Source organism: Polypterus senegalus, chromosome 3 (assembly GCF_016835505.1).
Source record: "Polypterus senegalus isolate Bchr_013 chromosome 3, ASM1683550v1, whole genome shotgun sequence".
NCBI lineage: Eukaryota > Metazoa > Chordata > Cladistia > Polypteriformes > Polypteridae > Polypterus > Polypterus senegalus.
The window spans coordinates 182,680,488-182,692,266 of NC_053156.1; the positions used below are offsets into that span (position 1 = coordinate 182,680,488).

General features: G+C 37.6%; 1 protein-coding gene across 3 annotated transcripts in view; it reads left to right on the forward strand.

Moving 5' to 3' along the window:
* urb2 (URB2 ribosome biogenesis homolog) overlaps nt 1-11,002 on the forward strand; it is a 246,717-nt gene extending 235,715 nt beyond the window's left edge. For all 3 annotated transcript variants that reach the window (XM_039748283.1, XM_039748284.1, XM_039748285.1), the window contains exon 10: nt 9,822-11,002. In XM_039748283.1, the coding sequence (XP_039604217.1) occupies nt 9,822-10,019 (198 nt within the window). In that variant the 3' untranslated portion in view covers nt 10,020-11,002. The remainder of the gene's footprint in view (nt 1-9,821) is intronic.
* The last annotated feature ends 777 nt before the right edge of the window (nt 11,003-11,779 follow it).

The following is an 11,779-nucleotide window of genomic DNA, read 5'->3' on the forward strand; positions in this document are numbered from 1 at the left end:
CTGTACCTCACACAATGTCCTTGAGAAATGTGGAACTTCATTTTGGCTCACCCTGTATTTACTCTTACACATTGACTTTACTTTAAGTGCTGACCATGTTATGCTAATCACATTTCTAGATTATTTAATTATTCCAATTGTTATCTATACTAATAAAAGGCAAAGCCCTCACTCACTCACTCACTCACTCACTCACTCACTGACTCATCACTAATTCTCCAACTTCCCGTGTGGGTGGAAGGCTGAAATTTGGCAGGTTCATTCCTTACAGCTTCCTTACAAAAGTTGGGCAGGTTTTATATCGAAATTCTACGCGTAATGGTCATAACTGGAAGCAGTTTTTCTCCATTTACTGTAATGGAGATAAGCTTCAACGCCGTGGGAGTTTCGTGTGACATCATCACGCCTCCACGTAATCACGCAGTACATAGAAAACCAGGAAGACCTCAAAAAGCGCTTAAGAAAACATGCATTATATAATTGAGAAGGCAGCGAAACAATAAGAAGTGAGCGAGTGACATATACAACCATATTCATGAGTTCTGCTACTTCGGAAACAAAGCACGATGTAAACCTACACTTTAAATTAAGTTCATAGACAGGCTGCCGCTGGCGTTTGTAATTTAGTGCCTGCCCATATAAGGCCGTCCGTCAGCGGCAATCCAATAGCAAACTGCCACGGGTAAATATTCACGGGTGAAGGACTGTGCTTATGGAGAGGAAGATGAGATGGTCAGGGTGGTGTTTGACACAAACTCAGCGAAATTGCGAGAGAAAGTTTTAAGTGCCAGGACTAAGGTAACATTAAATAAAGCTATGGACATAGCACGAGATGGCACCAGCACAGCTGGGAACCTTCGATACAAGTACACCGAGTGGCTCACGTGAACTGGCGCAGTGCACAGATAAAAGCAACAGTTCCAAAGAGCTGAAAAAACCGAATTACACAATTGAAAAGGCAGCAAAAAATATGAAGCCTCTGATAAGCATATTTATAAATGCAGCTACTGTGGAAACAAAGCACACGGTGGAAAAAGTCAATGTCCCGCTAAAGGAAGACAGTGTAAAAAAAACCTGTGCATGCAGTGTGTCAGGTCTCAGATTAAGAAGAAGGCGAGCTGTTTATTGATGCAGTAAGAAACGAATCGATGAATGAAACCTGTCATCTTTACAACGATTGACAAACACGGAATGTAACTTGAATACAACACATCCTACAAATACGAACCTGATTGAAAGAAATGATAATCAAATCCTTGATGACAGCAACACTCAGTAACACTCACAAAACAAATACTGTATATTGACAGTCATGTTACGTTATTTTTTAAATGTTTCCTTTTCTTTTTCTACCTTTTTTAACACACTACTTCTCTGCTGCGATACGCGGGTATATATATATGTATATATACACTCACCTAAAGGATTATTAGGAACACCATACTGATACGGTGTTTGACCCACTTTCACCTTCAGAACTGCCTTAATTCTACGTGGCATTGATTCAACAAGGTGCTGAAAGCATTCTTTAGAAATGTTGGCCCATATTGATAGGATAGCATCTTGCAGTTGATGGAGATTTGTGGGATGCACATCCAGGGCACTTAAGCTCCCGTTCCACCACATCCCAAAGATGCTCTATTGGGTTGAGATCTGGTGACTGGGGGGGCCATTTTAGTACAGTGAACTCATTGTCATGTTCAAGAAATCAATTTGAAATGATTTGAGCTTTGTGACATGGTGCATTATCCTTCTGGAAGTAGCCATCAGAAGATGGGTACATGGTGGTCATGAAGGGATGGATATTGTCAGAAACAATGCGCAGGTAGCCCGTGGCATTTAAACGATGCCCAATTGGCACTAAGGGGCCTAAAGTGTGCCAAGAAAACATCCCCCACACCATTACACCACCACCACCAGCCTGCACAGTGGTAACAAGGCATGATGGATCCATGTTCTCATTCTGTTTACGCCAAATTATGACTCTACCATTTGAATGTCTCAACAGAAATCGAGACTCATCAGACCAGGCGACATTTTTCCAGTCTTCAACTGTCCAATTTTGGTGAGCTCGTGCAAATTGTAGCCTCTTTTTCCTATTTGTAGTGGAGATGAGTGGTACCCGGTGGGGTCTTCTGCTGTTGTAGCCCATCCGCCTCAAGGTTGTGCATGTTGTGGCTTCACAAATGCTTTGCTGCATACCTCGGTTGTAGCGAGTGGTTATTTCAGTCAAAGTTGCTCTTCTATCAGCTTGAATCAGTCGGCCCATTCTCCTCTGACCTCTAGCATCAACAAGGCATTTTCGCCCACAGGACTGCCGCATACTGGATGTTTTTCCCTTTTCACACCATTCTTTGTAAACCCTAGAAATGGTTGTGCGTGAAAATCCCAGTAACTGAGTAGATTGTGAAATACTCAGACCGGCCCGTCTGGCACCAACAACCATGCCACGCTCAAAATTGCTTAAATCACCTTTCTCTCCCATTCTGACATTCAGTTTGGAGTTCAGGAGATTGTCTTGACCAGGACCACACCCCTAAATGCATTGAAGCAACTGCCATGTGATTGGTTGATTAGATAATTGCATTAATGAGAAATTGAACAGGTGTTCCTAATAATCCTTTAGGTGAGTGTATATATATATATCCCGCTGTACATACTCGAATAATGGATACTTTATTCGCCATCAATGATTGTTTTGGTAAAGCCATACTCAGTGTATTCATTAGATGAACGGTAAAAAGTAAGAGCGAGGGAGGATGACTCATTGAGGCATGCAGGCTGTAGTCTTGGCGTCAACTCTATCTGAATTGCGCGATCACATTTGAAAAAATATATCTTTTCAAGTTCTATTTAGTCCATATGTGTCAAACTCAAGGGCCGCGGGCCACATCCGGCCCGGCGTGTAATTATATCCGCCAGCGAGATAATTTTATATACTGTATTATTGTTATTAAAGCCGGTATATGAAGCGCTGGTAACACAATAAACTACAGATCCCATAATGCAGCGCTTCAGCTGCCTTGCCGAACACTTACTGCGTTAATCAAGTCTACCTTATGATGCTGCAAGTTATTGCGAAGCTAGAGTTATTAGCACTGAGTTTGCACGGCGCTTTGGTGACTTTGAAGAACAAAAAAAGTCCGTCTACATGCGGCTCGAAACTTGTGCATGTTTGGTAGCACATATCTGTGTGAGAAGCTCTTCTCAGTGATAAAGACTAACAAAACAGCACACAGGAGTCGCCTCACTGATGAGCACCTGCAATCCATCCTGAGAATCTCCACAACACAGAACCTCACACCAAACAGAAATGAACTTGTGGCCAAAAAGATGCCAGGCGTCCAGCTCTAAAATGACATATGAGCAAAGACAACTGAATGATTTGATTTGTTATTGCACGTAAGAGCGTGAGTCAACTGTTTTAACAAACAGCGTATTGCACTGATCTGAAATAGCTGTGTGTGTATATATGTAGATATGTATGTATATGTATATATATGTTTATATATGTGTGTGTGTATGTATGTATATATATACTGTATATATATGTATTTGTGTGTATATATGTGTGTGTGTGTGTATGTATATATATATATATATATATATATATATATATATATATATATATATACTAGCAAAATACCAGCTTACCATGGAGAAGTAGTGTGTTAAAGAAGCAATGAAAAGAAAAGGAAACATTTTTAAAATAACGTAACCTGATTGTCAATGTAATTGTTTTGTCACTGTTGTGAGTGATGAGTGTTGTTGTATATATATATATATATATATATATATATATATATATATATATATATATATATATATATATATATATATATATACACACACATATACATATATATACACACAAATACATATATATATATATATACATATATACACACACACATATATAAACATATATATACATATACATACATATCTACATATATACACACACAGCTATTTCGTATCAGTGCAATACGCTGCTTGTTAAAATGGATAACTCCGCCTTACGTGCAATAACAAATCAAATCATTCAGTTGTCTTTGCTCATATGTCATTTTAGAGCTGGTCGCCTGGCATCTTTTTTTGGCCACAAGTTTGTTTCTGTTTGGTGTGAGGTTCTGTGTTGTGGAGATTCTCAGGATGGATTGCAGGTGCTCATCAGTGAGGCGTCTCCTGTGTGCTGTTTTGTTAGTCTTTATCACTGAGAAGAGCTTCTCACACAGATATGTGCTACCAAACATGCACAAGGTTCGAGCCGCATGTAGACGGGCTTTTTTTGTTCATGAAAGTCAGCAAAGCGCCGTGCAAACTCAGTGCGCAGTGCGCCAGTTTATCAGCAAAGTGCGATTTGGGAACACCGTAGTGACGACTTGGTTTAACAGTACTTGGCAACAGGGAAAGTGGGGCAAGGTGAACTGGTGCATTTGTGTCTCCCATAAAAGCAGCTTCACTTGAAATCACTTTGTGATTGTGCACGGGTTAAAACGTCCGCTGAAGTGTCAGATTCTTATTTAATTATGCTGTTTTCTGTATCTTCTGAATTGCATTCAGGTTACCCTGATGCAAGGCAGCTGAAGCGCTGCATTATGGGATCTGTAGTTTATTGTGTTACCAGCGCTTCATATACTCGGGCTTTAATAACAATAATACAGTATATAAAATGATCTCGGGCCGGATATAATTACACCGGGCGGATGTATGGCCCTTGAGTTTGACACATATGGACTACATAGAACTTGAAAAGATATGTTTTTCAAATGTGATCGCGCAATTCAGATAGAGTTGACGCAAGACTACAGCCTGCATGCCTCAATGAGTCATCCTCCCTCGCTCTTACTTTTTACCGCTCATCTAATGAATACACTGAGTATGGCTTTACCAAAACAATCATTGATGGCTAATAAAGTATCCATTATTCAGTATGTAGAGCGGGATATATATATATATATATATATATACCCGCGTATCGCAGGAGAAGTAGTGTGTTAAAAAGGTAGAAAAGAAAAGGGAACATTTTAAAAATAACGTAACATGACTGTCAATATACAGTATTTGTTTTGTGAGTGTTACTGAGTGTTGCTGTCATCAAGGATTTGATTATCATTATTTCTTTCAATCAGGTTCGTATTTGTAGGATGTGTTGTGTTCAAGTTACATTCCGTGTTTGTCAATCGTTGTAAAGATGACAGGTTTCATTCATCGATTCGTTTGTTACTGCATCAATAAACAGCTCGTCTTCTTCTTTATCTGAGACCTGACACACTGCATGCACGGGTTTTTTTACACTGTCTTCCTTTAGCGGGACATTGACTTTTTCCACCGTGTGCTTTGTTTCCGCAGTAGCTGGATTTATGAATATGCTTATCAGACGCTTCATATTTTTGCTGCCTTTTCAATTGTGTAATTCGGTTTTTGTTCAGCGCACTTTGGAACTGTTGCTTTTTATCTGTGCACTGCGTCAGTTCACGTGAGCCGCTCAGTGTACATGTATCGAAGGTTCCCAGCTGTGCTGGTGCCATCTCGTGCTATGTCCGTGGCTGTATTTAATGTTACCTTAGTCCTGGCACTTAAAACTTTCTCTCGCAGTTTCGCTGAGTTTGTGTCAAACACCACCCTGACCATCTCATCTTCCTCTCCATAAGCACAGTCCTTCACCCGTGAATATTTACCCGTGGCAGTTTGCTATTGGATTGCCGCTGACGGACGGCCTTATATGGGCAGGCACTAAATTACAAACGCCAGCGCAGCCTGTCTATGAACTTAATTTAAAGTGTAGGTTTACATCGTGCTTTGTTTCCGAAGTAGCAGAACTCATGAATATGGTTGTATATGTCTCTCGCTCGCTTCTTATTGTTTCGCTGCCTTCTCAATTATATAATGCATGTTTTCTTAAGCGCTTTTTTGAGCTCTTCCTGGTTTTCTATGTACTGCGTGATTACGTGGGAGGCGTGATGATGTCACACGAAACTCCCCTTCACGGCGTTGAAGCTCATCTCCATTACAGTAAATGGAGAAAAACTGCTTCCAGTTATGACCAATACGCGTAGAATTTCGATATAAAACCTGCCCAACTTTTGTAAGGAAGCTGTAAGGAATGAACCTGCCAAATTTCAGCCTTCCACCCACACGGGAAGTTGGAGAATTAGTGATGAGTCAGTGAGTGAGTCAGTGAGTGAGTGAGGGCTTTGCCTTTTATTAGTATAGATATATATATATATATATATATATATATGACAACAACACTCATCACTCACAACAGTGACAAAACAATTACATTGACAATCAGGTTACGTTATTTTCAAAATGTTTCCTTTTCTTTTCATTGCTTCTTTAACACACTACTTCTCCGCTGCGAAGCGCGGGTATTTTGCTAGTATATATATATAACTGTGTATATATATGTGTATAGATGTGTGTGTATATATATATATATATATTTGTATATGTGTCTGTGTGTGTATATACATATATATATATATATATATATATATATATATATATATATATATATATATATAAATAGATAGATATGACAACAACACTCAATATCAATGACAAAACAATTACATTAACAATCATCTTACGTTATTTTTAAAATGTTTGCTTTTCTTTTTCATAACTTCTTTAACACACTACTTCTCCGCTGCGAAGCGCGGGTATTTTGCTAGTATTAGTATAAATGGTCTAGTCTTTGGTCAATCAAGAAAAGTTGAGGCTCATAATGTTTTGAACATTCCACATAAATAAATCCGATTCAACTTAAAAAAGATGATTGGCCCAATCCTAGTAACTATAGGCTTGTTAGCGTAATATATAGAATACTGTTAGAAAATTACTGGAAACAATTATTAAAGAGTCAAGATGGATATAGAGAGGGGAAATCATCTGCTACTAATATGCTAGAATTTTTACTTTTGATTAGAGGAGTAAACACAGTCAAGAAGCAGAGATAAAAAGGACCATTAAGGCAAGAGCTTAAATAAAAAAAATCTCTTTATGTTGATGCTTTATATCTCAGACCCACATTCGTTTGTGCTATTAGAACTTAATTTACTAAAAGAATTTAATAATATAACCAGATTCAGAATTAGTTTCCAATGAATTCTTTTACATGCCCGACCAAGCTGTATCACCTTTTGCTAATTGTATCAAAAAACGAGAATTATTATTAGAAGAAAACAATAAAGTCTCATTGTAAGTTTGAGAATATGAAAGAAAACGTCAAACAAACAATTGCTGTGGAAGGAGTCAACAGTTTTAAATTCCTGGGTGTTACCATCATCGATGATCTTAGGTGGACATAACACCCTACAGCAGTCAACAATAAAGGCCGATCAGCAACTTTACTTTCTCAGTAAAGAACAAATTCTACCCACAGGTAATAAGGCTCCTCACCTGTCATATGTGATAAACTGTCTGTAATCAACTGAATGATGTAAGTGCCACATCTTCTGTGATTCTTTTGTGTGTAATGTTATGCTTAGTGTTGTTTACTGTGATTATTATTAATGTTAAATTTTAGTTCTTCCTGATGTTTTATTTTGATTATTGTTTTCGCAAGGAACATTACACAAGTAAGAATTTCACTGTATGTTGTATATCTAACAATAAAAAAAACCTTGACCTAATAGCTGGTCCTCTTTCTATCACACGTTAGCCGGGAGAAACAGTATTGTTTAAAATGAATATTTTCCTCAAAATCCTATATCTCATTCAGAACATCATAATCAGTGTTGGCCAATGTTACTTTTTTGTAAGTAATGAGTAGTGTAACGAAGTTATTTTAAAAAGTAAGTAAATAAGTTAATGTGTTACAAACAGTGCGTTACTTTTGCATTACTTTTTCTTAATCACATGGAAAACTGTACATATCGTTGGCCAATATTTGTTATTAAATTATAAATTGATTAACCTTCAGGAAACTGACTAGAAACGTGACCAAATGTAATCAGTTCCTTCTGTTTTATAAATTGTGTAGTACCCCTGAGTCTGGCCTGAGAGGGAGAAGTTCCTCAAGTGGCCAGGACCTGTCTGAGGGGGCAGGAAAGCTCCCCCTGAGCAATGCCTCAAAGGGGCTATAGACACAGCACTTAGAAAGCACTTTGATCACTTCTCCTGTCTCCTAAAGCCAATTGGCTTCTTGCCTTACACCCAGTGCTGCTGCAATGATCACTGACTCCCTGTGACCCTAAACTGGGCAGATTAAATTTATCTCTCTGCACATGTAGGCGAGGGCATTTCTTGGATTTGATGGTATTGAGGGTTATTAGTCTCCCTTGTTGGTTGGTGCCTTGTTCTTTCTTATATATTTTAAGTTTTACATATCTTCTTAAACGGGCATTTCTGGTGAGCTGTTATATGTATATATTAAAGAATTGTTCTGAGTTTGCTGATATACATACAAATTTGAAAGAAAAAAAAAACTTGGGGTTTCTGCACTTGAAGAGTCGCATAGTGCGGGGGAGGAATGATCTCTTCAGTCTGTCAGTGGAGCAGGGCAGTGATAGCAGTTTATCGCTGAAGCTGCTTCTCTGTCTGGAGATGATACTGTAATATACAAAAGAAACTAAAAGATCAGTGACTTAAACCTCTGAAGCCCCCCAATGTAACTGTTGGCATTATTAAATGTATAGTTACTTCGATTGACTTGCACTCTGTGCAAGTGTTTTGTATACCACATTTGAATAAAGACGTATTTGCTTCATTGAGAGAAGCCCATTCCACATTCTGTAACTGAGTGTGAAAGAGTTGTTCTGTATTACACTAAAAAAATCAGGTTTTGTTTTTGAGGATCTGTTTAAAGTTTCCTAGAACTTAGAAAGAACTGATTAATATGATGAAAAATGTAACGTTTTATTTGCTGTTTTGTGTTTTTACCATTTTACTTGAGACTCTCTAGTTGTAAAGGTCTTAGTCAAGTGGAAGTTGAATGCCACATTTCATGGATTGTCTTTGAAATATACTGTTGTACTATTTGTGTTATTTTCATTTGTTTGGATTGTGTTTGCTATTATGTTTTGTTTCTTATGTAACCCTTGTATGCCTAATTTTTCTTAGATTATCACTGATAAGTAAGACAGATCCACACTTTTTATTTTTTAACTAACTTTCTGTTTTCCTGTTTATATATACAGTAGATGTTTACAGTAAATGAACTCATTGAGCAGTACAGTGGCACAGTGTTTAGCACTGCTGTCTTGTGGATTCAGTGTTCTTGACTTGAGTTACTATTTGCATTCAGTTTTTTTGTTCTTTCTTTGTATTCATGGGTTTTTTCTCAGTGTACTCCAGTTTTTCCCCACATTCTAAAAATGTGCCTATTCAGTTAAATAACATTTATTATTGTTGTGGGTTTGTGTGCATGACTTGGGTTTGCAATAGACTGGTGTATAGTCCCAGTCTTGTCTTGTGACTAATGTTACCAGGAAAGGCTCAATCTCCACATGCCTTAAATGACCTAATTAATTTTAAGAAGGTTGTGTAATGCAGTGTTAAGTCACTTACTGTTATAACCTTTCATTGTTTTGGCAGCAAAGTCAACAGGTGTCTTACAATATTCTGTTCCAACTCTGGTATCCTTTACTAAAACAGTATATAGCTGTCATTAGAAGAAAACTACCACTTAAATTCTTTATTTGGCTATACTGTAACTGAGAAATGTGGCAGGCAATCAGACACAAAGTCAAATGAATATAGCACAAGTTAAGTTATTTTTGTTTCTGTTCTGATTATTTGTATGTTTCTGGTCACATTTACAAGTATTAAAGAAAAAAGTGACAGTGATTATTTATTTATTTTTTTTCTTTCAGGTCACACTGCATCCCGAAGTGAAAAATCACCTGACTGAAGGAATATACCATATTCTTGATCTTTGCATTGGACCAGATATCAAGTTTCTGAATGCAACCTTATGTGCAGGTGTGAAGGAAGTCTTTAGAAATCTGTATAACGATTATACAAATTGTCATAAAAGTCAAAGACAGGGTGAAGACAGATACACAGCATGACATTTCTGAAAATGTTTGAACTGTTAAACCTTAATTAAACTGGAGAAATCCTTGTTTACTTTTATGATTTTTATATTTACTGGTTAAAAAAGCCTTTTTTGTGATTTTATACCCCCTTTTCAATAATTCTGTCATATTTAGATCATGTTGGGATTTCTGTCTGTATCTTTGAAGATTATAATAAAATGTAATTTCCAGACTTTTAAAATTAATTTTGAAAAACACCACATTTAAATAAATTTTTTAGGTATGAAAGTGTTGAACATGATAACATCAAGAAATGTACTTTTTCTTCTAATGACATGATAGTACTTTGTGGAATTTGTACTTTCTACCCTTTCTCATCTCATTTCTCATCGCTTTTCCTGGCGACGGTCACAGTTGGACCAGGCCAAGCTGATCGTCCCAGGCTCAAAGCATCCATTTACAAAGCTAGCTGGTAAAAGTGTGCAGTAGTCCTTGCTTCATTCTCATATACAAATTAAATCTTACAGAATTTAATTTTAGGAATGTAAGAAAGCACTTAGTTTGAAGCTCCTATTGCTATAATAGTTTTATTAATTGATTAAAATGAGTTCAACAAAGTTTACATAGAAAGACATGAACCCATGCCAGACTAAAAAAGCAAAATAGAACACTACAATGTAGTAAAAGTTATGGAATCCAAAAAATTGTAAATCTGTGTTTACATACACTGTCCTTAACGTTCACTATGAGAAACTGATTTAACTCTCCTCTTTATACTTAAGGTTTAGGCCAAGCATGAAGCAAAGACCTATTTTTTTAATACCGCAATATTATGGAAAGAATGAAAAATAAAGTAAATATTTTGGAGACTAGATGTGTAGTTTTTAACAAATTTTGATTAAAAAAAAAACTAACTGTGAGCTGCATCAGAATGTAAATGATATTTACAGGTGTGTCTCAGTCCTTTGACTGAAAAAAATGGTACTAAAATAAAATTGTTTTAGCATTAATCTAAAGGCAAAGCCCTCACTGACTGACTGACTCATCATTAATCTCCAACTTCCTGTGTAGGTAGAAGGCTGAAATTTGGCAGCCTTATTCCTTACAGCTTACTTACAAAAGTTAGGCAGGTTTCATTTTGAAATTCTACGCGTAATGGTCATAACTGGAACCTACTTACGTACATACTGTATATACGGCCATAGCCTGCAGCATAGTCACCGTGTGAGGCAGAGTTGCATCCCCCATCGTCACGCCTCCCACGTAATTGAGTGCCTGCCCATATAAGGCCATCCGTCAGCAGCTATCCAATAGACACGCTGCCGCGAAATATTCGCGGGTGAAGGACTGACTGTGCTTATGCAAACGAAGATGAGATGGTCAGGGATAGACTAGTGTTTGGCACAAACTCAGCGAACGTGCAAGGGAAACTTTTAAGTGCCGGGTCTTAGCTAACATTAAATAAAGCCGTGGACATCGCAAGATCGCACGATATAGCACAAGCACAGCTGAGAAGCTTTGATGCATGTACTCCAATCGGCTCACGTGAAGTGACTTTGCAGGACTGGGAAAGGTAAACCCATGCATGCAGTGTGTGATGTCTCAGATAAAGAGGAAGACGAGCTGCTTATTGATGCAGTAGGAAGCGAGCAACCCTCTGACGCTGAACAAGCCTTTGTACACATATCAATAGGAAAGCAAGGTGTAAAGCTTAAGTTTAAATTACGTTCATAGACACGCTGCCGCTAAATATTCTCAGGCAAATCCACAACTTAATACCGGGAATGCCTGTT